The sequence below is a fragment of the Wolffia australiana genome, chromosome 2 (assembly GCF_029677425.1).
Source record: "Wolffia australiana isolate 7733 chromosome 2, ASM2967742v1".
Lineage (NCBI taxonomy): Eukaryota > Viridiplantae > Streptophyta > Magnoliopsida > Alismatales > Araceae > Wolffia > Wolffia australiana.
In genome coordinates, this window is record NC_135836.1 from 1,624,405 (window position 1) to 1,646,772 (window position 22,368).

Here is a 22,368-nt window from a genome sequence, read left to right on the forward strand (position 1 = left end):
ATGATTTAAACAATTTAATAAAAAGTAATGCTAGAATTCTAAAAATCTAAGATCAATTGAACACTCAAATAACCTAGTTAGGGGATTAGTTAGTAATTCTCATTAAGAATTGCTAACTAATCATAAAATCTGTTAAATCTGACTAAAAAAATTATCTGTTAAACCTTGAGTGCTACTCCCTAATCTGATAAAGATTGAATTTCCCTATCGCCTCCCTAGGGTTCGACCCCTTACTCAAACACAAAGAGATATATAAATTTTATTGATTAAGTTCAGAAACCCCTTAAATAACGATATATAAGCATGCATTTTGTGAACTTATCAGTTGTCAAAGTGGGAAATCAATGCTAAATGTTGTTTTCCGTTAGGAAGTAGATGCGCATGAGATCAGACATCAGAAACATGAACAAATGAAAAGTATTTATAAATACGAGATCATATCTACATAATTCTAATGAGAAAAAATAATTCTAAATATTGAAGGAAATGTTTGAATCAAGAGAAATTTCACGTGTTTCTTAAAATCACCAGAAGCTTACCATAAATAACATGAAACATAAAGGCATATATCATCATTTTATTTATATTCATCATTGTATCAGAGGCGAGCTGATATCTCAGTATACAACAACAATGGTAGCTACGCATTGGTTAAGTAATTCATCATTTTTACAATAAAGTCAGTTTTATGATAGAATAACTTAGTCAATAAATCGGGGTAGAACTTCATTTTTTCATCATAATTAGTGAAGCAAAGTCACCATATTCCAATTTGACCAAATAATGTAATAATCTTAATTTTTCTGAAAAGCTATATTTTGGTAGGGTGATAGTAATGCTTATATAGAGAAGATCATCTTCATTATGGAAAAAAGTACCTGAAAATTTAGGCTTTAGAACCACCAACACCATCCCAACCACCCCCCCCCTCTAAGTCACTTATTCTCTCCCAGTCAACTGTTCCGTGGCCTCCTAGGGTGCCCTTATCCCCTGTCACCCAACCACAGCTGTCCATACCCACCCCAGTTGCCCTTAGTAGCTGCCATCACTACTACATGTTTGCTAGTGCTATCAGCCTCTCTGCGCTGCCTCCTTCAGCCAAATGTTCTCTGCCGCAGCTACCCTCACTCACTCAAATGACTAGATCCTGCCAAAGGGGCTAAAAAATCAAAGATGACATAAGTATATACTAGAAACTTAGTTATCTTTTCTATCTGATACATGTTCACAATATCACAGATTATAAAAAGAACCCAAAAAAAATTAGAAATGAGTCAAGATAATGGATACAATAAAAGATAACCCATGAAAAAAACATTTCTATTCATTATTGGATAACAATAACAGATAATGGATAATATTACAAGATTATTGATTACAAAAAACCCGAAAAAAGAGCTTTCGATGTCATTTCTGACATCCATTTTGCGTATTAGTTATTTCAAGGTTGGCAGCCTAAAACCACGTCATGGACAAAAGTAGGGACCCAAGGACATAAAAAGATCATTTAAGCTCCAAAGCATGTTGGATTGAGCACTTCAGGCTAACAAAAATAGTTCTGAACTTTTTGAATGAGGCTCAACTTTTGTCATTTTTCTTGCATCCACTTGCCATCACAGTTTTGTGTGCACTTGCTTTGCCTGCCTAAAAGTCTATGTGAAGATATTGTTATCCCCATAGGCAATGCACCAGGCCCCCATCAAGTGCGAATAGTAAATGCTACCAAGAACCAATCCAGGTTTGTAATTATCAAAATAATTTTAATATTTTTAATAGTTTACATATTTTCTAAGAAATTAGGTAAAAATATAAGTTCACACTTATTTTTCGAAAAGGGAAAGTTAGATTTCATGTAGCAATTTACTAATTCCCATAGAATTTCCTAAATTATGTCACTTAAATCAGCACTCTTTATCAACATATTTAACCTTAAATTATTGGCTACCAGTGTCACAAAGACACTGTAAATTTTTTAATTAATGTTTCTTGCTTGAAACATTTTAAATTTCATATTTTAAATTAAAAAATAAAGTATTGTATAAACAGAAGAAATGAAAGTTTGAACTTAAAACCTAAAAATGGATGGCACCCATAAAAATAAACAGTATATGCGAAATATAAATGACTTTATTCCAGAATAAAAATCAAAAGTAGGAAACAAATAGGCCATACACAATGAAATGAAATTCAATTTTCAAAAACTAAAAATATAAGGAAGACTAAGCTTAATGAAAATAAAATAAGCCATATTAAAAAATAATATACTTTAGGAAAATAAAAATTGATAATGAAACAATATGTAATCTATTAAGCAAGACAAATCAAAAACTTTAAAATAACAAATTTTCAAGATCTTGCACAAATTTTCCAAATGTAACAAAAAGATGGAAAATATATTTCATTTACTGGCAGGAAATAAAGCACTGCACGTATAATGATTACGAAAATATTCAAAGAGTTTCTTAAGCCAAAAAGCTTTGAAGTTAAGAAGACATCTAATGCACATATAAAAATAATGTAATAAATTAAAAGGAATGAAAGGGGAAAATAAGTGTTAAATAGAAAGCACTCAAGAGCTAAAAATTTTCGAACATTGAGTTTAAATCAATGTTTTAGCTCCCCATAATTATTCATTATTTTTTCTTCATACTATTTGGTGTTTGAAATTAAGTTATTTTTTGTTATATGAAATAATATATAAATAATTAATAAACAACAGTCAGTCATAGGAAAATTTATATGTCAAATTAAATTATAATAATTTCTTAAATTTAATCAAGGGTTCCCATTGACCCCTTGATAAAATGGAATATTCAGTAAGATTTTATGCATTATGTATTGGTGACCATGTAATCTTCCATACAACATGGCATTACTTGAATGGCTCAAAATATGGGTTAACGAGGGCCGAGGTACCCTTGTACCTTGTCAAGAGAATCTAGGCCTCGTGCCCAGTTGGCTAGGCAATTCAATTTATAATTGGATATTCATTTTCAGCAAGGACACATTCAATGTGGCCCAGGTCACCTAAGTTACAGAATGCTATATGTTCTTCTATAATATCTGTTTCAAAGCATTTCTGTCCTAATATTTGAACTTTTTCCTTTATTTTTAACAACACTAGAGCCAATGCCAAAAATGGCTCAACCATTTCTGGAAGCCTATAAAATTTTTATTAAGGGTACTGATAAACCATAAATTATATTTGAATTTGTTGTTTAAGTTTCTCATTTATCCAACCGTAATTATAATTTCTTTAAAAACACAAATTATAGGTTGAATCCATAGAGAGAAGGTATTGGAAAGGAGATCTTTTAGTTAATTTATATATTCAAGTATTGAAAATTTAAGGCCCTTGAGATCAAGTCAGTGTATAAATTTTGATGAATTTACCTTATAAAGTATGCCATTTGGTAAACCACAGCAACTTGGTCAAGGAATGACCGTTCCATTGTCAAAACCAGTTGAAAACTTGTCTAGAGAGTTTTAGGATGAGTTGAATTCAAACGAATCTCATATATGCACACATTACCTCTGGTCATGGAATGTCCTGAAAGACTGAAATTAGCCAGTAAGGTTAATGGTTGAAACCAACAAATCTTCACTCTAAATTTAGGTGGTAATTCTATACTTCACATATGAGTAAGTAACAAAGTCTTAGAGCAACCGAAATCCATTTGGTTACTGTAAAACATTGACCAACGTAAGGCTTCTACTTATGTGTTAACCCTGAATGATTTAATTAAGTATTTTCTGCAGGAAAATGTATATCAAGTGAATGTTTGATTTTTGGAGAGAAGTTTCTATAATATAAATTAATAATCCAAGAAATCTAGTAGCGATATTTTATGAACATAAATTTAATAGATTGAGACATCAGAATATAAATTCATTTATGCATCTGATTTTCAAATCAAACATGCATGATTTGATTGATTATTTTTTGTTGAATGATATCAATCAAATCAATGCAAGTTGTCTAAATGAAATTCGTGAAAATTTATAGAAGCTTTCTAAAAACATTTTTGATGTTCCTGATGTTTATTCAATGATGTGGTCATGGATATCAGACAGAAGTCTACAATTTGAGTGTTGACCATGCTTCTTTCTCACAATGGTATGATATTTATATTCTTGCTTAGTTGGACCATGTTTTGTCACTTAATGGTCGTTAGAGGTTCTCTAGAAGTTGAAAAAATGTCCCTACATGAATTTATACTTGGTTAGATTAAAAAAAAAGCAATAAAGTTAAGTCTTATCACTTTAATTCAAAAACAATTGCATTTAAAGTTTCCACCTACATTTTCTTAAAGAGGAAGAACATCACCTTCATTTAAGCCTATGTTTTGAACATTAAAATAACTTTCCTTAAGCACTTTTTTCTTTTCTTCAAGAACTTTATCTGAAAATAAGATCTCTCCAAGAAACAAAAGGCATTACATATTTTTTCCCATTGTGATGATCTCTCACAAGGCAACCAAAGGAAGAAAAAGAGAATCCATTCTCCATTCCTGTGGTCATTTCTTTTATCTTTGTGCATTGATTTCAGGTGGATCAAGAAGAAGCCGGATTTGGGAAGAATAAATAAAAAAAAGGCATGGAAAGAAAGGAGAAGATGAAAAGATCTGAGGTTTGAATCTTTTAGAGGGTCACATTTTCATTTTTACGTTTGAAATAATTGTACGGAAATGAATGATGAAATTTCATGGATATAACTAGAGCGATATGGAGAAAAAATTTGAGAAAAGTTAGAGGAGAGTGAAGGAAAAAATGAGACAGATAGGAAAGAAAAAGGAGAGGAGGTTGAGTATTGAAAAGAGAACAGAGAGAAAAAATATTGAATAAGTGAGAGATATGTAAACCAGAAACTCTATGAGCTATACTCTACTTTTTCTTGAATGCATATTTTCTTGAGTACTTACTATCCTAAGTACATATAATCTTGATTGAACATTATCTTTCAAATACTTGTGCTTTACAATTGAAAATCATTGATATACCTTTGTGGGTTTTGTTTGATCATCACTTGAATTCTTATGAAATTTTAGAGGATTGTGGACATTATCTAAACTATGCTATGTAGACCAAAGAAAGAGGACTTATGTGTTCAAGAGAGGAGTTGGAGGACTATCACATCGAACAAGGCTAAGGTGACTTAGGATGTCAAATTCTTGAATGATTTTTTTACTTTTTGATAAACTGTGCATTCCTTTTTACTGATTGTTTTTCTTGGAGGGCATTAAACTTGTGTTATGGATTTCAAGAACTCCAACTAGGATATCCATAGAACAGAAGCAAGGGACAAGGCCAAACCAGTACAAAAATCCATGGCTTGATCTCCTTTCAACTGTACCACACTATATATGTACAAAATTATATAGTGAGGTTAATTAAAATCAGAAAATGCAAATGGCATAATTCATTCTCTCAGTCGTAATTTAGTCATTCTAAACGAACAAGTTTTTAAAAAATATTTTAAATAGTTCAGAAAATTTTCAAAAGGAAAGTAGCTAAAATTTATAAATAATAATTTTACGAATTCAAGAATTTTTTAATCTCATTCATCTTATTATCCTGATTTCAAGGAATTATTTTATGATTGCTTATGGAATTCCTAGCCATAAATAATATGAATCAAATATCTTAACTGATGCTTCGATGGTCTCAGTTACTCAGAATCATGGCAAGCAAGGATGATGTGTCTTAACTAGTTTTGTCAACCCATATTGTGAAGGACAAAATGGTTTTGTCAACCTATATTGTGGAGGAGAAAAATGTTTTTGTCAACCCAGATTATGTTGGAGCTGGTGAGGAATATGTGCATGGAAGTGTCCTAGGGGATGAGAATTACCATTGCTGATTTCTACAAAATCACTGCTGGCTAATGGCGGAGTCAATGGTGGCATGGTGGAAGGACCTGAGTTTTTCTATGGGACAGTAAAATAGGAAAAGAATGTACAATTGAGTCCAAATGAGATAGAAGATCACATTAACCTCATCATGACATGCCCAATGTGCTGAGTGGTGCTTTTTTTTTAATTATCCGTAATTTTTACCCTCCTCTAATCGTTTACTTCTGGAGTTGAAGAATTGACCAAAATGAGATTTTTAATCAGAAAATCACTCCACTAATTGCTAGCATCAACGAATTCCAAAGATTCCCTTTTCTAACTGATGGGGACCTACTTATTGAATTGATACCATGAGTGGATAAAGGGGGTAGATATGGGACAACCTGTACAATTTCGGGTTGAAACTCCTCCTAGATTGTTAGATATCTGATTTTGAAGTTGGAGCAATTTCTGCTTTCTATTTATTCTCTCTCCTCCTTTATCCTAATCACAGGTTGTTATCATGACACGGAATCCTCATATTTCAAGAAGATTTTAGATAGAGACCAGCACTTGAAAATATTATATGTTAATGAAGTGATCTGTGCCCTCTTTTATGACAACGAACATATGAGCTTCATCAAAATCCACATACTCACTTCTGTACAAACATACGTCATCAATTTTTTTCAAAAAACAGCAGTTATTTGCATAGAAGTTTGGGTTCATTCATGAACCCAATCACATTCTGCCATGTGCGCCTACAAAAGTAAACAAATAGAAGGAATTGTGACACTTATAATGTATTTTTCCATCGTTAAATCACATAATTCCATGCATACATGGCACACTTAAATAAGTAGATGCATTGACTTCAAAATAAGTCAATATGTCTTCTCCATATGCGACGTTTTGCATGCATTAGATGACATTTATTAAAAATACATATGATCTAAATATATATGTCATTATCACAAATAATGTATTGAAAATAAGAAGTTTCTATTCTAAATAAAAATAATGCATTGCTTGAGAAACACAACTCAATAACTGGCTGCAGCCAATAACTATATGTCATTATCAAAAGATAGAGAGGATTCAATTCAAGAACGACGAGGGAGCAGATTGATTATCACAAATAATATGCCATAGTTAATATTACTTTCATGTATTTTACTAGAGTCATAAATTTCATTTAGAAAATCACCGGTTTAGGTAATGATATCCAAAGAACTTATACAATGATGCTGGAAGAGTAAACAATTCAATGGTCGTTGTGTTTTATTATCAGCTCTCTTAACTAAAAAAGTAATGATTCCTCATCCAAGAATGCCATTTTTATCTCCCTGATTTGATGTCTCTTCAAATACTTTGATAACACACAGAACTTGAAGTCTAAGTATTAAAAAAATTTGGCCTTGGAATATCTTTGCACCAATAAGATTTTTGAAAACCAAATTTTAATGTCACCTTAGGCTTTGAGACTTTATGCACAAAGCATCTAGCTTAGATGAAAGACTAGAGAAATGAATAGAAGCAGTAAATCAGAATATTCATTCTCCAAGTCTTCTCCGGTTAGTATGGATTAAAGTACTTTTTTGAATCACACTTTTGCTCCTGTATATATGAATAAATCATTAACCACCACTCATAAAGTGTTAAGGCCCTGTGTTCAAGTGTTTCAATTCCTTCTTGTGTTGTTATAAATCTTCTTTTTAACCAATTCAAACTAGAACATGCGTCTATTTGACTACTGTTCTTAATGATCAAATGAGAAGAACTTTAAATACTTCACAAACATTTTCTAAAAGTATTCTCCAAGAATTGTGGGTTTCATAATAATTTTATAGAAGTATTTTCTTCACCCAACGAAAGTTATACCATTCATTTCGGCAACAGATTTCTCAAATCCAGAAATTAAAGTGGCATATCTACTTTGTGGCATGATGGTAATGTATTATTGGTTCATTTAACACTAGAATGTCTTAAAAATGAAAGGATCCTTCCAAATTTATTTTTCAGCTACTAATTTTAGAGCATCCAAGAAACACTGACTAAGATAAAAAAATTTGAGGTTAAAACAATATGAGATTTCTCTAGAGCTCATGGAAAATTCCGATTTCCTGGCCTCACCAGAGCTGCTGAAATGCACTATAGTATGATTTAGCAGCATGTTTTAATATATGTAACAAACACAAATAAAATAAAATTTTGAAGTAGGAAAAAGAAGACCATTCTGTCAAGCATTCATGTCCCTTTTTCCATTTCCTGATCAATAGAGGAATGAAGGCACATAGACAGAAATAAACACATTAACCATATTAAATGTCATTTCCCTAGCTCTTATAGTAATGAAAGACAATTGAATTCAGAAATGATTGGGTTAATCATCTCTGAATAGAAACACTCATATGCAAATATTGAGATACGAAGTCCTCATTGAATGATCGGTGTACCTCTCTCATCTCTTTCCCTCTCTCTCTGTTTCTCTCTTGCTCTATCCCTCCCTCTCTCTCTCTCTGTTTCTCTCTCGCTCTATCCCTCCCTCTCTCTCTGTCTCTCTCTCACACAACCCCTCTCTCCCTATCTCTCTGTTTCTCCCTCTCTCTCTCTGTTACTCTGGCCCTCTCTCTCTGTCTCTCTCTATATCTCTTTCTCCCTAGCTATCTCTCTATCTGTCTCTCTCTACCTCTGTCTCTCTCTCTCACTCCCTCCCTTTCTATCTCTGTTTCTCTCTCTCCCTCTGTCTCTGTCTCTGTTTATCTCTCTCCCTCTCTCTATCTCTGTTTCTCTCTCTCCCTCTCTCTCTCACTCCTTCCCACCCTCTCTATCTCTCTCTATCCATCTCTGTTTCTCTCTCTCCCTCCCTCTCTATCTCTCTCCGTCTCTGTTTCTTTCTTTCTCTCCCTCTCTCCCTCCCTCCCTCTCTATCTCTCTCCGTCTCTGTTTCTCTCTCTCTCCCTCCCTCCCTCCCTCTCGATCTCTCTCTCTCTCTCTCTGTTTCTCTCTCTCTCACTCCCTCCCTCCCTCTCTATCTCTCTCTCTGTCTCTGTTTCTCTTTCTATCTCTCTCTCCGTCTCTGTTTCTCTCTGTCTCACTCCCTTCCTCTCCATCTCTGTTTCTCTCTCACTCCCTCTCTCTCTGTCTCTCCGTCTCTGCTGCTCTCTATGTCTCTGTTTTTCTCTCACTCCTTCCCTCCCTGTCTCTGTTTCTCTCTGTTTCTGTCTCACTCCTTCCCTCTGTATTTGTCTCTCTCACCCCCTCTCTCTCTCTCTCTCTCTCTCTCTCTCTCTCTCTCTCTCTCTCTCTCTCTCTCTCTCTCTCTCTCTCCCTCTCTCCCTCTCTCTCTCTCTCTCTCTCTCTCTCTCTCTCTCTCTCTCTCTCTCTCTCTCTCTCTCTCTCTCTCTCTCTCTCTCTCTCTCTCTCTCTCTCTCTCTCTCTCTCTCTCTCTAAAAATATATATCTCTATCTCTATCTATCTATCTGTCTCTCTAACTGCATCTCTCTCCCTCTCTCTCTCTATCTCTCACACTCTCTCTCCATCTCTCAGACAAAAACTAGCATAAAACCAAAAATCATAAACTGACAACAAAACTAGACATCAACTCTGAGATAAACACATTGGCAATGAAAAAATAAGCCTTCAAAAACGACAAGTAAATTACTCACCAGAAGTGGTCTAAACCTCCATGGGCTTCAACCCTGAAGAAGACTTCTCCCCTTTCCTCTTCTTACTCTTCTCCCTCTTCGCCTTATCGTTCTTCGCCAGCCGAGGCGGCTGGATAATCTCCAAATGTCGTCGGATGACTTCAGCCGGGTTCGACTGGAAGGCGGGGTGGCTCAACACAGCCTGAAGCTGCTTTCCCTCTCTATCTCTAAAAAATAAATAGATAGTGAAAAATTAAGACCCAACTCATTAAGAAGTAAAAAATGTAATCTTTAATAATTGTCAGTCTTTCGTCTCGTCCTTACTGCAACTTCCTCCTGGACTTGTAGCTCAGATTGGATTTGGCATGCAAGAGACGCTCTCGTGATGGCGACGAGGCGATCTCAGCTTCGTCTGGTAGTGTTGCGGTGAGAGACGATAGATCGTAGGCCTTGAGCTTCTTCTTTCGGGCTCGTGTTTTCTTGTTCTGTGCCTGTAGAGAGAGAAGTAAAAGGGCTCAACATAAACTTATGAAAAGGGTCTTCTGCGTGCATCTATATTCATGAGTAGCCAAGGGAAGCATATTAGTGGATACTCTCTCTCTCTCTCTCTGCCATAGAGAGAGAAACAAAAGGCCTTGACATAGAGCAAATGAAATAATCATATGCCAAAGGTTAGGTTCATAAGTAGGCGGATGAAGCCTTTTTTAGACTATTCTCTCTCTCACTCTCTCTTTCTCTCTCACTCTCACTCTCTCTTTCTCTCTCTCTCTCACTCAATCTCACTCTTACTCTTACTCTTACTCTCTCTCTCACACAATCTCACTATTTCTCTCAATCTCAGTCTCTTTCACTCTCACTCTCTCTCATTCCCTCACTCTCACTCTGTCAAAGAAAGAAATGGAAGGGTTCAGCCATAAACTAAATGAAACCATCATATGCTGAAGGTTAGGTTCATAAGTGGGTGGATGAAGCCTGTTTGAGACTATTATCTCTCTATCTCTCTCTCTGCCGAAGAGAGAGAAACGGAAGGGCTCAAACATAAACATACAGAAGAAATCATATGCCTGAGTTAAGTCCATCAATGGGTGGAAGAACCATACATGAGAATACTTTTATCGACAATGTTTTTGAAATAAGGATGCAATCAACAACCTTTGATATTGTTTTTGTGGCAGAGAGAGAAATGGAGGCCTTTCTGACATCTGAAAAAAAAACACAATGTCGGTCATTAAAAGGAAAGCAATGACTTTTCTGCAGCTTATGAAACGAGAAAGAAAAAAAAATGAGAATTGAATAATTTCCCAGTTATATAGGTTTGGGGTCCTACAATGCAACATAAGGTTCCAAGAAAAAAACATAATGTTTCCCAAAAATGAAAGGGTTTCCGACTTTGAGTTCTTTAAAAAAAATCTATAAATTAAATATTCCAAGAAATTTTATAAATTAACTCTGACACAATCATATTAAGAATTTTACAGATATATGTATTATGCAACTAAGGAAAAAGTGAGTATAAAATAATGTTTGCGGACGACGAGGAAAATCATCATTGTCATTCAAAACATATCATCATCCACAACTAGAGTGATGAGGACAATTTCATAATCATCGTCATTGTCGTCGTCATCCTGGCTACAGATAATAGCGATGAGGATTGCATGATCATTTATCTCATCATCTGAATGAGTTTAACAGAGAAACAGCGATAAGAGGCTATCACAAGACAAAACCATCATCGTTATCATCATCCTGGCCGCAGACAGGAAATGACAATGTTGTCGTCATCATCATCATCATCCTGGCAAACACGAATGAAATGGATAATGGCACTTCGTCATCATTTTTTCATCATCTCATCCGTGATGGCAAACAATGTTACAATGTCTGATAGGTAAAATTTCATTTTAAAAATGTCTCAAAATTGATGATTGTGAAATGATTAATGAGCAATAAACAAGGCTTAAGATTTATCCCTAATTTACCATGTGATGGCAAAGGCTTCTGATCAGGCGATTGCATTAAAATGATACTTATAGCGGCATGTGTGATATATAAAAGAGGAATAATGATACAAATCTTCCAAAAAACAAATCTAAAATAACAGGATAGAAAGTAATACCAAAATGCATCATAAACCACGCGTGGACGAATCAGGTAAGCCAACTAAGGAAAATAAGTTCATGCAACAATCTTTCCAATATTTAAAGCAGCAAAAAAATAATAAATTTTCTGAATTTAAAGTATAAGATGGGAGAAAAAAAACAACTCTCATAGAAATGCTTCCGTTTCTCGAATTTTAGGGAGTGCCTTGAAACCTTTGCATTATCTGGCCTGGAATCAGACGATGATTAGTGTTAGTAGATAGAAAAAAAAGGATAACCAAGCCAAAAGTGAATTTTCAAAATTGCGACCAAGCCCAACAGACAAAAGAGAAATAAACAGAAAACCCATGACATGAGAAACTTCGTTCTTCCTCTTGTTGGTCATAACACCATTGGAAAAAAAGTTCGGAAGTTGAAGTTCCTTAAAATGCCAGAGTCGGACGTAGGAAATTCATCCATCCCAAACATAAATTACCGAACAAACTTAATGTTGTTAAGAACAATCATATTTTCTGATAGGAATATTCTCTGGCTTAAAAAAAGAATAAACAAGGATCCCCAATTTTGGGCCGACATGAAAAGCTTGTGATATACCCACAAGATCGAAGTTAACACCATCAGGTGATGAATGCAACGAGATCTCTTAAGACCATCTGTATTTAGAATGTCATTCATTAAAATTAAGAAAACGTGGGTAATGCAACGAGAGGACTTAATCGGAAAGAAAATCGAAATTTGACAAAATGCAGAAGAGAAATTCGTACCTTAGGCTGTCGAGTCCCATAAACGCCTGATCCTTGAAGCCGGAGTATGAAAATCTATAAGAAGAAACGAAAAAAATCAGATTCTATGCGTAATAATTTAGAGAGCCGAAAAATAATATTTTAAATTTCCAATTAAAACCTAGACTGAAACCTAGATGAAATTTAAACTGAAACAACTCATTAAAATTACATTCCGCTAATGATGGGAGAATCGGCTTAGTGAAAACCCGCACTTGCCTCCAGAGTAAACACACAGTTTCAAAAAATGTACGACGGAAAATTATAACCCGCTAAAAGCTTTCCAGAAAAAACAAGTCGATATTACAAATAAGAATCATGCTGACTGATTCCAAGCCTTATGAAAGATGAAAGCATAACGAGGAAATCAAAAATAATTTCACGGCCGCATTCATGATCATTTTTTACGCTTGAATATTTGTTCTTTCGAAAAAGCAAGAAGATCATTGAAGAATGATTATAGATGAATGAAATTTTGAAGAAGAATCAATCACCAATTCTTACCGGGGATTGGAAGAAGAGATCGACCCCGTAACCCCGAAGAAAAACCGCGAACAGTGGATTTTTGAGACGTGCAATTCCTTTTAATGGAATACATATTTATATTTCGCTCATTACTTTTTATAAATTCAGTTTATAAATTACTTTTTATAAATTGAGGTCAATAAAATTATTGAAAAATGTCAGTCCAAGTAAATTAAATGATTTTAAAAAGGAAAACTTTAGATTAGTTAAATCTCACCCAAACTTTAGATTAGCAAGATGAGTAAACATATAACTAATAATTTGATAATAGAAAATTAAAGAGGCATTTCTTTTGTTTTACTTATATTTCGCTCTTTAGCTTTATAAATTAAGGTTGCGTTTTCATGTGCAGTAAATGTGAATGAATTCTTGAAAATGGCAATCTAAGTAAAATAAATGATTTAGAAAAGGAATTTTTTATTAGCAAAGTAAATGTCAACCAAAGTAATACTTTACATGTAAATAATTATTTGGTAAACATAGTAATGTTGCGTTTATTCTATTATTTTCAGTAAAGTCTTTATTTTACGAAATAAACTGAACAAGAATTGTAGGATGTTTGCACAATTACTTGTTGTCGAGTGTTTATTTGTATATGACAAATTTATTTAACTTACAGATTGTTGAGATGTTTCTAGGATGTAATGTTTCTGTAAATAAATACTACAGCCGGCACAAAAGGTTTTATTATTAATAGTATAAAAAGTTCTACATAATAGTAAAGTGTATTACGACAAGAGATCACTAAACTCTAATGAATTGAAATTCAAAAATATTTATCACCTAAATCAATTATAATAACTTATGAGAATTGTGTATTAGAATTTTGTAATAAAAGAAGTACATAATCTGGAGATATTTGAAAATAATAGTTAGTATGACAAACTATTGTTCAAGCAACAAGGTGTCTGAGTAATTCCATAAATTATGACTATTAAGTGAGAAATATTTGACATTTGGGTGCTTGTTTAACAAAAATCATTTGGCTACTTTTTATCATGTATCTGGATGATTATTGCTCATTCAAATTATTTAGTTTCAAAATATATTATATCTTAATACAAAATATTTGGACCACTAGTGGAATAAACAGAATAAAAATTTTGATGATGATTTTTCTATTGAAAAACAATGAAGGTAATTGCACTCTTTGGCATCCTAAGTATATTATTTCACTCTGTGAGTTATATACATTAAAACTTGATATCAACATTCATTAATAGTTTATATGGATACAATAATACAGAATAATCATATGACTTCGAAAAACCTGATTTGATGGATGGGGGAAATTCACCAAAGGCCTAAAGTGACGTATTTTGACAACCAAAATCTTGCAGTCCACAGAATTGGTGAGAACAACTTACTTATCTTGAATATACTACATAGAAAATTCCATATACAAGCATATATAAATAAGCATTTATACAAAAGGAATCCAATGTTAGATAGGAGATTTTCTGAATCAAATCTCAAAAATCCATCTTTCCATGTAATATCCATATAAAATCCAACTGCTATGAAAATTTTTATGAATATTCAAATAAAAAGGCATGCAGCAAGGGCAGGTGAATACATTAGAATGTGTAATGTTTTGCGAGAACACCATACCATGACATTCAGAAAATAGTATGCATACATGTTGCACATATAAAAATGCAAGTTTAGTTATCTTGTAGTGCACTTGTGGACCAAAACATTCCTCTACATTTAAATATTCATATTTATAAATCGATAGTTTCATAATGAAATTAAAAAAATATTGTGACATCAGTGAAAAATAATTTAAAGCCTACATATATGTGTGTAAATGCCTCATATGAAGGGCATTACAACGATGTTCAGAAAATACTACTCACACAATGTACATAGGTAAAAATAAAACTATAATTAACGTTCACTAATGTAGACAGAGGATTGAAATTTGTCTACTGAATAAAGGACAGGATTGTTTCTTCATCTGAGGACAAAAATACCCTTCCGTGTACAGGGATTTGGACACTAAATGGGATGAATATACCCGAAGTATTTCCTCAAATTTTATGATTCAGAATGTATGATGTTCTCCGTTCCCAAAGTCTGACAGAATCGAGACGACATGGGCATGCTGGTTTTCTGACGTGAATTTGCCAGTTAGGATGGTTCCTTCACGAGTGGTCCTTGAGGGGATAGTTCTTGGGCGGGACGGTTCCCATACAAGACAGTTTCAGAGAGAACAGTTATAGGATGAGATGGTTCAGACAAATGGAAAAAAGTGGGATGTGAGACCAGACTAAAACCGTCAAGAACCGTCAAGCCGCCTCATCCCGGGTGCTAGTGAACCTATACTATAGTTAACTAGTATTATATTTAAGAACCAAAAAATTCATCTAGATTTCAAGAATTCTCTTCACACAATGTCAACTAAATACTCAAATTGAGAAGAGTTATTGTAACATGGTTTGAAAAGTACTGAGAAGTAGGGTTTGATGATCCCTGTCCGGTCCAGATTTTTAGCAAAGACCTAAACCTTACCTAAACTTAGGTCCGGTTCTGGTCCGTTCTTGTCCGGTCCAGGTCTGGTCAGGTTGACTAGTCAATGTCAAAGTCAAAGTATAAAATTTATGCGCATAGTATTGTTAAATATCCTCGACATCAAGTGGGTACCCATAGATGGTGAAATATATCACATCTATGCTAAGTTCAATAGAAACCTCTCCAAGTTGGATTTGATATTTTTAGAATTTTATAAAAAAATTCAAGAAGTATCAAATAATATACCTCAGGTTCTGGTTCGGGTTGACCCTTGGACCTAAACCTGTTTGACAAACCGGTCCACCCTCAAATGGAGGACCTACGGCCTGGTTCAGTCCAGTCAAACCAGTCCTCAGTCCTATATGTCCAACCCTACTTACAAGAACACACACTAGGGAACGGCAGTTATCATCCGTCACGTCATACGTCACGGGGATGACACCGTGACGGATGACATGACGGTGTCCATGATGGATGGCGAACTGGGCGTGACAATGTCAAGATGGTGACGGGGGGCATTGGACGGGTGACGTGACGGGACAGCCATCATAGATGACAGCCGTGATGAATTTTTAAAAACTTTAAAAATGGCCAAAAAATCTTAAAAGCTTTCCGACGGCGAAGATTTTGCAACGTGATGTCAGTATCGGCGTTTTGCGGAAAAGTCCTTGCATTAATTCGCGCGCTCAAAAGGACACAGCACAAAAAATAATTGGAGATATGCCCCTCCAACCCCCTCTCATCCATACTTCCCTCAAACAGGGTTGTTTTCCCATCACACGTGACGGTGACGCCGTCTGGCGACGAGGACGTAACGGGACACGCGACGCGAACATGAAGGATTTTTCCAAAATCCATGGACGTGTGACGGGATGGTAACGTGACGAAACCTTTGTCACTAAATGAAATCGTCATCGGTCTCATCACGTCCTGGGCGTCACGTCTCCAATGTGCCGTTCTCTAACACAAATATATATGTACTTCAAAAAATAAAAATATATAAATACACATATATAAATACCATATGTTAATGCCCCTTATGAATATACATAAATAAATACTGGTAAGATGTTCTTCTACGGTTAGAGGTTGAAGGAGGAGAGGCGATGGGCAAGAGCGGCGACGATCCCACGCAGAGGGCGGTGGAGGAGCTTCTCATGGTGGCGCAGGAAGAACAGCTTCTCAAAATCCGCCTACACCATGGTAGAATCTCCTCCTCCTCGTCTTCGCTCGATCCAGATCTCGCCCGGAGGTTCGACGCGCTCAAATCGCGGCCGCCCGTCGCGTCTTCTTCCGAGGTGAATGGTGATGATCTTGCCGCTAGGTTTGCCGCCCTTGGGGGAGGTTTCGTCGATCAATCCCGCGCCCGATCGTCCTCTATTTCAGATCCGGATGATTCTGACGATGATGGGGATGGGGTTTCGAAGAAGGAAGTCGAGAAATTGATGCAATGGGCGGTCGACGCAGTTCGCCTTGATTTGATTTCCGGTCGAAAATCCGGTGAAGAGGGTTCTGCGAGGGTGGATGAGAGTGAGGAAGAAGAGTCTGATTTAGACGAGAGGATCATTGAGAAAATGGGGAAGAACAAGAAGAACAAGAAGAACAACAGAGAGAAGAACGGTGAATTGGATTTGATTACGTGTCGAAAATCTGGTGAAGAGGGTTCTGCAATGGTTGATGAGAGTGAGGAAGAAGAGTCTGATTTAGACGAGAGGGTCATGGAGAAAATGAGGAAGAACAAGAAGAACAACAGAGAGAAGAACGGTGAATTGGATTCCAAGAAACGTCCAACTAAGAGATGGTTCATCTTTTGATCTGTGGTTTTATGTGAAGAAGAAAGCAGAAAACCAACCAATGATGGAGCAGCGATGTTACCTTCATCTACCCAGAATAGGATCGAGTTCAATGGTTGGTGGTATGCCCTCTTTAATCCTCTGAGATCTAGTTCAAGTTTTTTTTTGTTTAAATTTATGTCAACTGTGTTATATACATATGTTGAATTGGGACGATTCTATGGGGGAGAATGCAGTACAAGTTCATATTTTATCTAACTTGGAATTTCTGATTAAATCAATCTTGGTTTATGGAGGTTGAAAGCTTTGGGTATTTTTCAGAAACGTTGAGAATTTTTTTTTGAAGAAAAGAAACACTGAGAATTATAGATTTCTCTATCGTTTCTGGTGACCCACTTGAAATTTCAGACTTATTCCATCATTTGGCGTATGTAAATTACAAAGGTTTTGTTTCTATCTTTTTAAAATGATTTTACACAACATTACTCGCTTACATGATTCTTTAATTATGAAAAAAGTTTTCTCTTAGTTATTAACAATTTTACTACTCTGAGTTACTTTGTGGATGAAACCGATTAGTCCGTCTGACGATGCCTTTGAAGGACCAAACTGTGAATTTGTTTACCTATCCCATTACTCTATTCATTCCAGAACTGTGCTCTATTTTTTTAATCTCCATCTTTCTCTGAATAACTTAGTTTATTTTTAATGGATAAACATTTTTCAACTCTATTTTTTTGTCAAAACTTTATTTATCAATGACTCTATGCCAACCACTTATTCGTTTGTATTCCTTCTTACGTGAAATCATTTTAAGCCCTTTGTTTTAGGAATTACATCAAGAACCACGAGGCGTTCGTCATCTCTTTTTAGACTTTATTCCCTCTAATGATTAAGTTATTTCGTTTTTGGTTGAACCACTAAATTCATAAGCAAATTAGGAAATGATAATTCTATTAGTTTTATGGTCATTCTGTCTCGGACTTCTATTCTCCCTCGTTTCTTCTTAGATATTTTGATAATCTTGTGGCGTTGATGTTTATTAAATTCAAGTAGTATATTATTTCTGTTTCAACCTTCACAAGATAAAGTTGGACCTCAACAATGAAAAGCTATAGCTGTTATACTGTTATGTGATTCACCTTGTTTAAACCCTCTAACTATATTTCAAAAAAAATCCTATTACTGAAATTTGATTAAAAATATTCAAAGCATTAATTTTAAGTGTGTATTTTACAGTTATATTGTTATATAAAAGTATACAAGCTTCTACTTCATATCTGTTAATTTTAAGGGTATCCTAATTAAAATATTGGATATTGTAATCAAAATATGTCCCACCATTTGCTGACATCTTGTGTACTAGCGTTTATTTCTTAAATTATTTAATAGACGATCGTGAAAAGCAGACATACTTTTAATGAATGCAATAAAATAAAAAGCGGTGCTTATTTTATTTTCCTGAAATATGAGATAACAAGATTTCATAGTGTTATCAGTGTACAACAGTATTTATTTATAAACCTTTCAATATAAGTAAAAATAACTTTAATCAAAAACCAATTTATATATAAAATCAATGTCTTAAAAATCCATAGAAGCAAAACTCCAGAAACACATCTTAGTCTAAATGCATTGTATCATTAGAAGTTCCCTAATATTTCAGAATGATTTGTTATTTAAAAAAAAATTGAAAAATTAATGAGAATTAGGTAATTTAAGGATGTGATTAGGTTTGGATGGTCCTGGTCTGGTCCCACTTTTAAGGACATGTACCATACCTTAGGTTTAGTCCAGTCTTGTGCCATCCCAGTCCAATCATGCTCACTAGTCACTGTCAAAGTCAAACAAGAAAAGTCAAAATAAAAAATTGGCATGGACATATTATCAAAGGAATAATATATTGAAAAGTAATCTATAAAATTCATCCAGAAAGATAAAAAGAAGAGTAAAACAAAAAAGAAGAAGAAAATAAGAAGGATAAAAAACCAAAAAGAGAAACAAAACAAGAAGCAAGGAGGATGAAAATAAGAAGAATAAAAAAAGGAATTAAAAAGAAAAGAAGCTGTGAGGAAGATGACACGGAAGAAGATGAAAACTAAAGATAACAATAAATAAGAAATGCAAAAAGAGAAACTAGAAAAACTGGTCAAAGGAAAAGAATAACAGGAAATGAAGAACAAGAACAAGAACAAGAACAAGAAATGAAGAATAAAGAACGATGAAAAGAATAATAAAACAGAAAAATCAAAGAAGAGACTGAGAAGAAAAGTAGACTAAAAGAAAATTAGAAAAATAATAATAGAAGGACAAGTACAGAAAATGAAAATAAAAAAATAAAATAAAATAAGAATAAGAAGAAAATAATAATTAGAACAAAATAAAAAATCAGAATAAGATAAAAATAGAAGAAGAAGAAGAGGAAGAAGAAAAGATTAATAACAAAATTAAAAAAAAAAAAAAAGAAGAAGAAGAAAAGAATAATAACGGAATTATAAATAAGGATAAAATAAAAATAGTTGAAGAAAAACAGGAGAGTTAAAAAGGAGAAGAAAGAAAAATGAAATGAATAATAAAATAAATATAAAACAAGAAGAGAATAAGAACATTAGAGCTGGAGGTCAAGTTGTTGCTAGAAGGGCCACAAATGCGAGGATTTAAGATCTTGTCATCGATGTGAAGTCCTCACTTGGTGACCTTCCTGGGCATCGGAATGAGCTCCCTGTCAGATGATGGTCAGAGGTACAATATCTTCTAGAAGTTGTGCATGGCAGAAGCGTGGTGAAGGTGAGGTGGTAGGATGGTGTGGGTTGGATGAGGAAATGGCCAGTGCATACGCGAGGGGGATCCTAAGCATGGTAGCAGACCTGAATTCTCAGAGGATCATGCATTTGTACATGAAGGGGCAAAATGTGCTTGCTGTCGGGTCTTTAAGTGGCGGACGCCAAGTGCACTGGGCACAGGCGATGGCCCTAGGGGATGATAGGACACATCTCTTCATGATACAAGGGTCTGATGTCAACATTTATGCCCTAGGTTGTGCCATTATCGAGATGGTCATCGGGAAACTATTGTGGCCCAAGGAGGGAGACCCATTGTATCCATCCCCCTCATCATCTTATTTGATGCATGCATGGTGGGAGGGAGAGGAGAGAATGGTATTTTGTGATTTTTGGAATCATACTTTGAATTTGGTGAATTGTAGGTATTTTAAATATCTTTTGACATCATTATTATGAAATAAATAACGTTTCGAGTCAAAAAATGATTTTCCCTACATTTTTGTCCTTCAATTCAAGAGGATTTGATTTTCTTAAGTTGGAAAACATATTAATTATTTTTTGGGATTATATATATATATTATGAATCAATTAATTTTTTTGGGATTAATCGTTTGTCGACCATGTGTTGTCATTCAACTTGTTGATGAATTTGTCGAATTCCTCAATGATTGGTGCTGACCAACCATTGAAAAGATGCCAATGATTGGTGTCGACCAACCCTAATCATTGATCCATGCCGTCTTAAAAATTTAATTCCAGATGAGAATGTGGCCCAATAAAAAAAATTGTAATTTCAAAATAAATGCAATTTCAAAAGCCCAGAAAGGGATAAACATTCACGACTTTTTTTAATTCATTGACTGGTTAAAAAATATGGTGATGACAATGTGGGGACGCATAGACCAGTCAATATATACATGTGGGGCACACACGTATACGTTGCATACATCTGATGACATTTCATTGGTAGGAAACATATAAAGTGTGCATGTGGCATACATTGATGTCATGCAACATCACACACTCATTATTATTAAATAGATTGTGTTGTTTCCCTTTTCTCACTACACATGGCACTCTGCAAACCATGGATTGAGAATGATGTGATGGCATGTCATCTAATAATGGGTGAATAATCATGAAATTTTAGGTGTAAACCCCAGATTTCTCCGACTTCAGAGATCGATACCTTACAATCCACTATGCCAATTAATCAATGACCAGATTCTATCCATCCATCTTAAGGTTGGATGTATTAGATGTTGGGTTAGGTGCTTTGGTTTGTCCATGGAAACTTGTTTCTATGGATGCAGAAGCGTATTGATAGATTCATAATCGATCTTTAAAACATATATTAAATGTACCTTTAGGGGAACTCATTCCACCCTTGACTTTGTCACTCCGAGATCGTTTTGAAGCTGTTCATGCGTCCAGCCTCTAGAAGTATCCACAGGATCACTCGACACTTGGATCTCCACGTCTTCTTCCTCAACCCTTCTTCAAAATCTAGAAGACATTCTCACCATGAAGACACTCACCTTGGATGAGTGGAGAAGAGAGTAGAGAAAGGGAGGTGCTCTCAAATCTGGCTTGCATGGGTGCTTGAAATGAGAGTCCTTTCCCTCTTTATATTTTACTTAAATTTTTTTCTCAAAAACCCTAAAAGTAAAATATATCCACCAATGCTTTTATGACCTTATGCGTGTGACCCTCTAGAGCCATGTATCGTTCTAGTTAATAACTTTAGTGGCCCAATAAAAATTATTGACCAACCTTATTAATTAAGTATATTAACATATATTTTAATTATATAATGATCGATTTAACGCTATCGATATGCTTAGTTTCCACCACATGGGGTTTTAAGCTACACCTCGTGCTCTAGAAGATACTGAGCACTGTTGAACTCTCTCGTGGAATCTTTACCATCATCGGTTACCATATACCTACAATCCATCATCTGCACGAGACTCTCGAGTGACTTAGGGTATGGTTTATCACCATACCCTAATTTGTCATTGATAAGCCTAAAAATTTGTATACACACGTCGTTGATTGAGCATTTAGACTCATACAATAAAATTTATAAATACCCTTAATTACTAAATACAGAGTATAGAGCAAGCAAGGGGTCGAACCACAAGGAGGCAGCAAGCAAGAATTTTATCCAGTTTTTAATAAATTAATTCAAGAATGAATAAAATTTTCAATTAATAGACCTTAATTATACTCACTGATGTTTTTAATTAACCAAAATTAAGTAAAAACTTTATTTTGATTAAAAATATTTTCGGTCAAAACACTCAAAATAGGATAATTTTAATTATAAGATCAGAATAATTCAAAATTATTAATTTCCCAATTATTATAAAATTTTAAGACAAATTTTA

At 34.6% G+C, this 22,368-nt stretch overlaps 2 protein-coding genes across 2 annotated transcripts; one reads left to right on the top strand and one right to left on the bottom strand.

Annotated features, from left to right (window-relative positions):
* Positions 1–9,396: 9,396 nt before the first annotated feature.
* LOC144716506 (ribosome biogenesis protein) lies at positions 9,397–12,940 on the bottom strand. Its single transcript, XM_078591637.1, has 6 exons — positions 12,868–12,940; positions 12,346–12,399; positions 11,746–11,810; positions 10,632–10,681; positions 9,804–9,970; positions 9,397–9,706 (listed from the first exon to the last, which is right to left on the bottom strand). The coding sequence occupies exons 2-6, from the start codon at positions 12,363–12,365 to the stop codon at positions 9,511–9,513; spliced, it is 498 nt and encodes a 165-aa protein (XP_078447763.1). The 5' UTR covers positions 12,366–12,399; positions 12,868–12,940; the 3' UTR covers positions 9,397–9,510.
* A 3,516-nt stretch (positions 12,941–16,456) lies between these two features.
* LOC144716507 (uncharacterized) lies at positions 16,457–17,453 on the top strand. The gene has a single exon (XM_078591638.1). It carries the CDS (start codon positions 16,509–16,511, stop codon positions 17,214–17,216), a length of 708 nt encoding a protein of 235 aa, XP_078447764.1. The 5' UTR covers positions 16,457–16,508; the 3' UTR covers positions 17,217–17,453.
* The last annotated feature ends 4,915 nt before the right edge of the window (positions 17,454–22,368 follow it).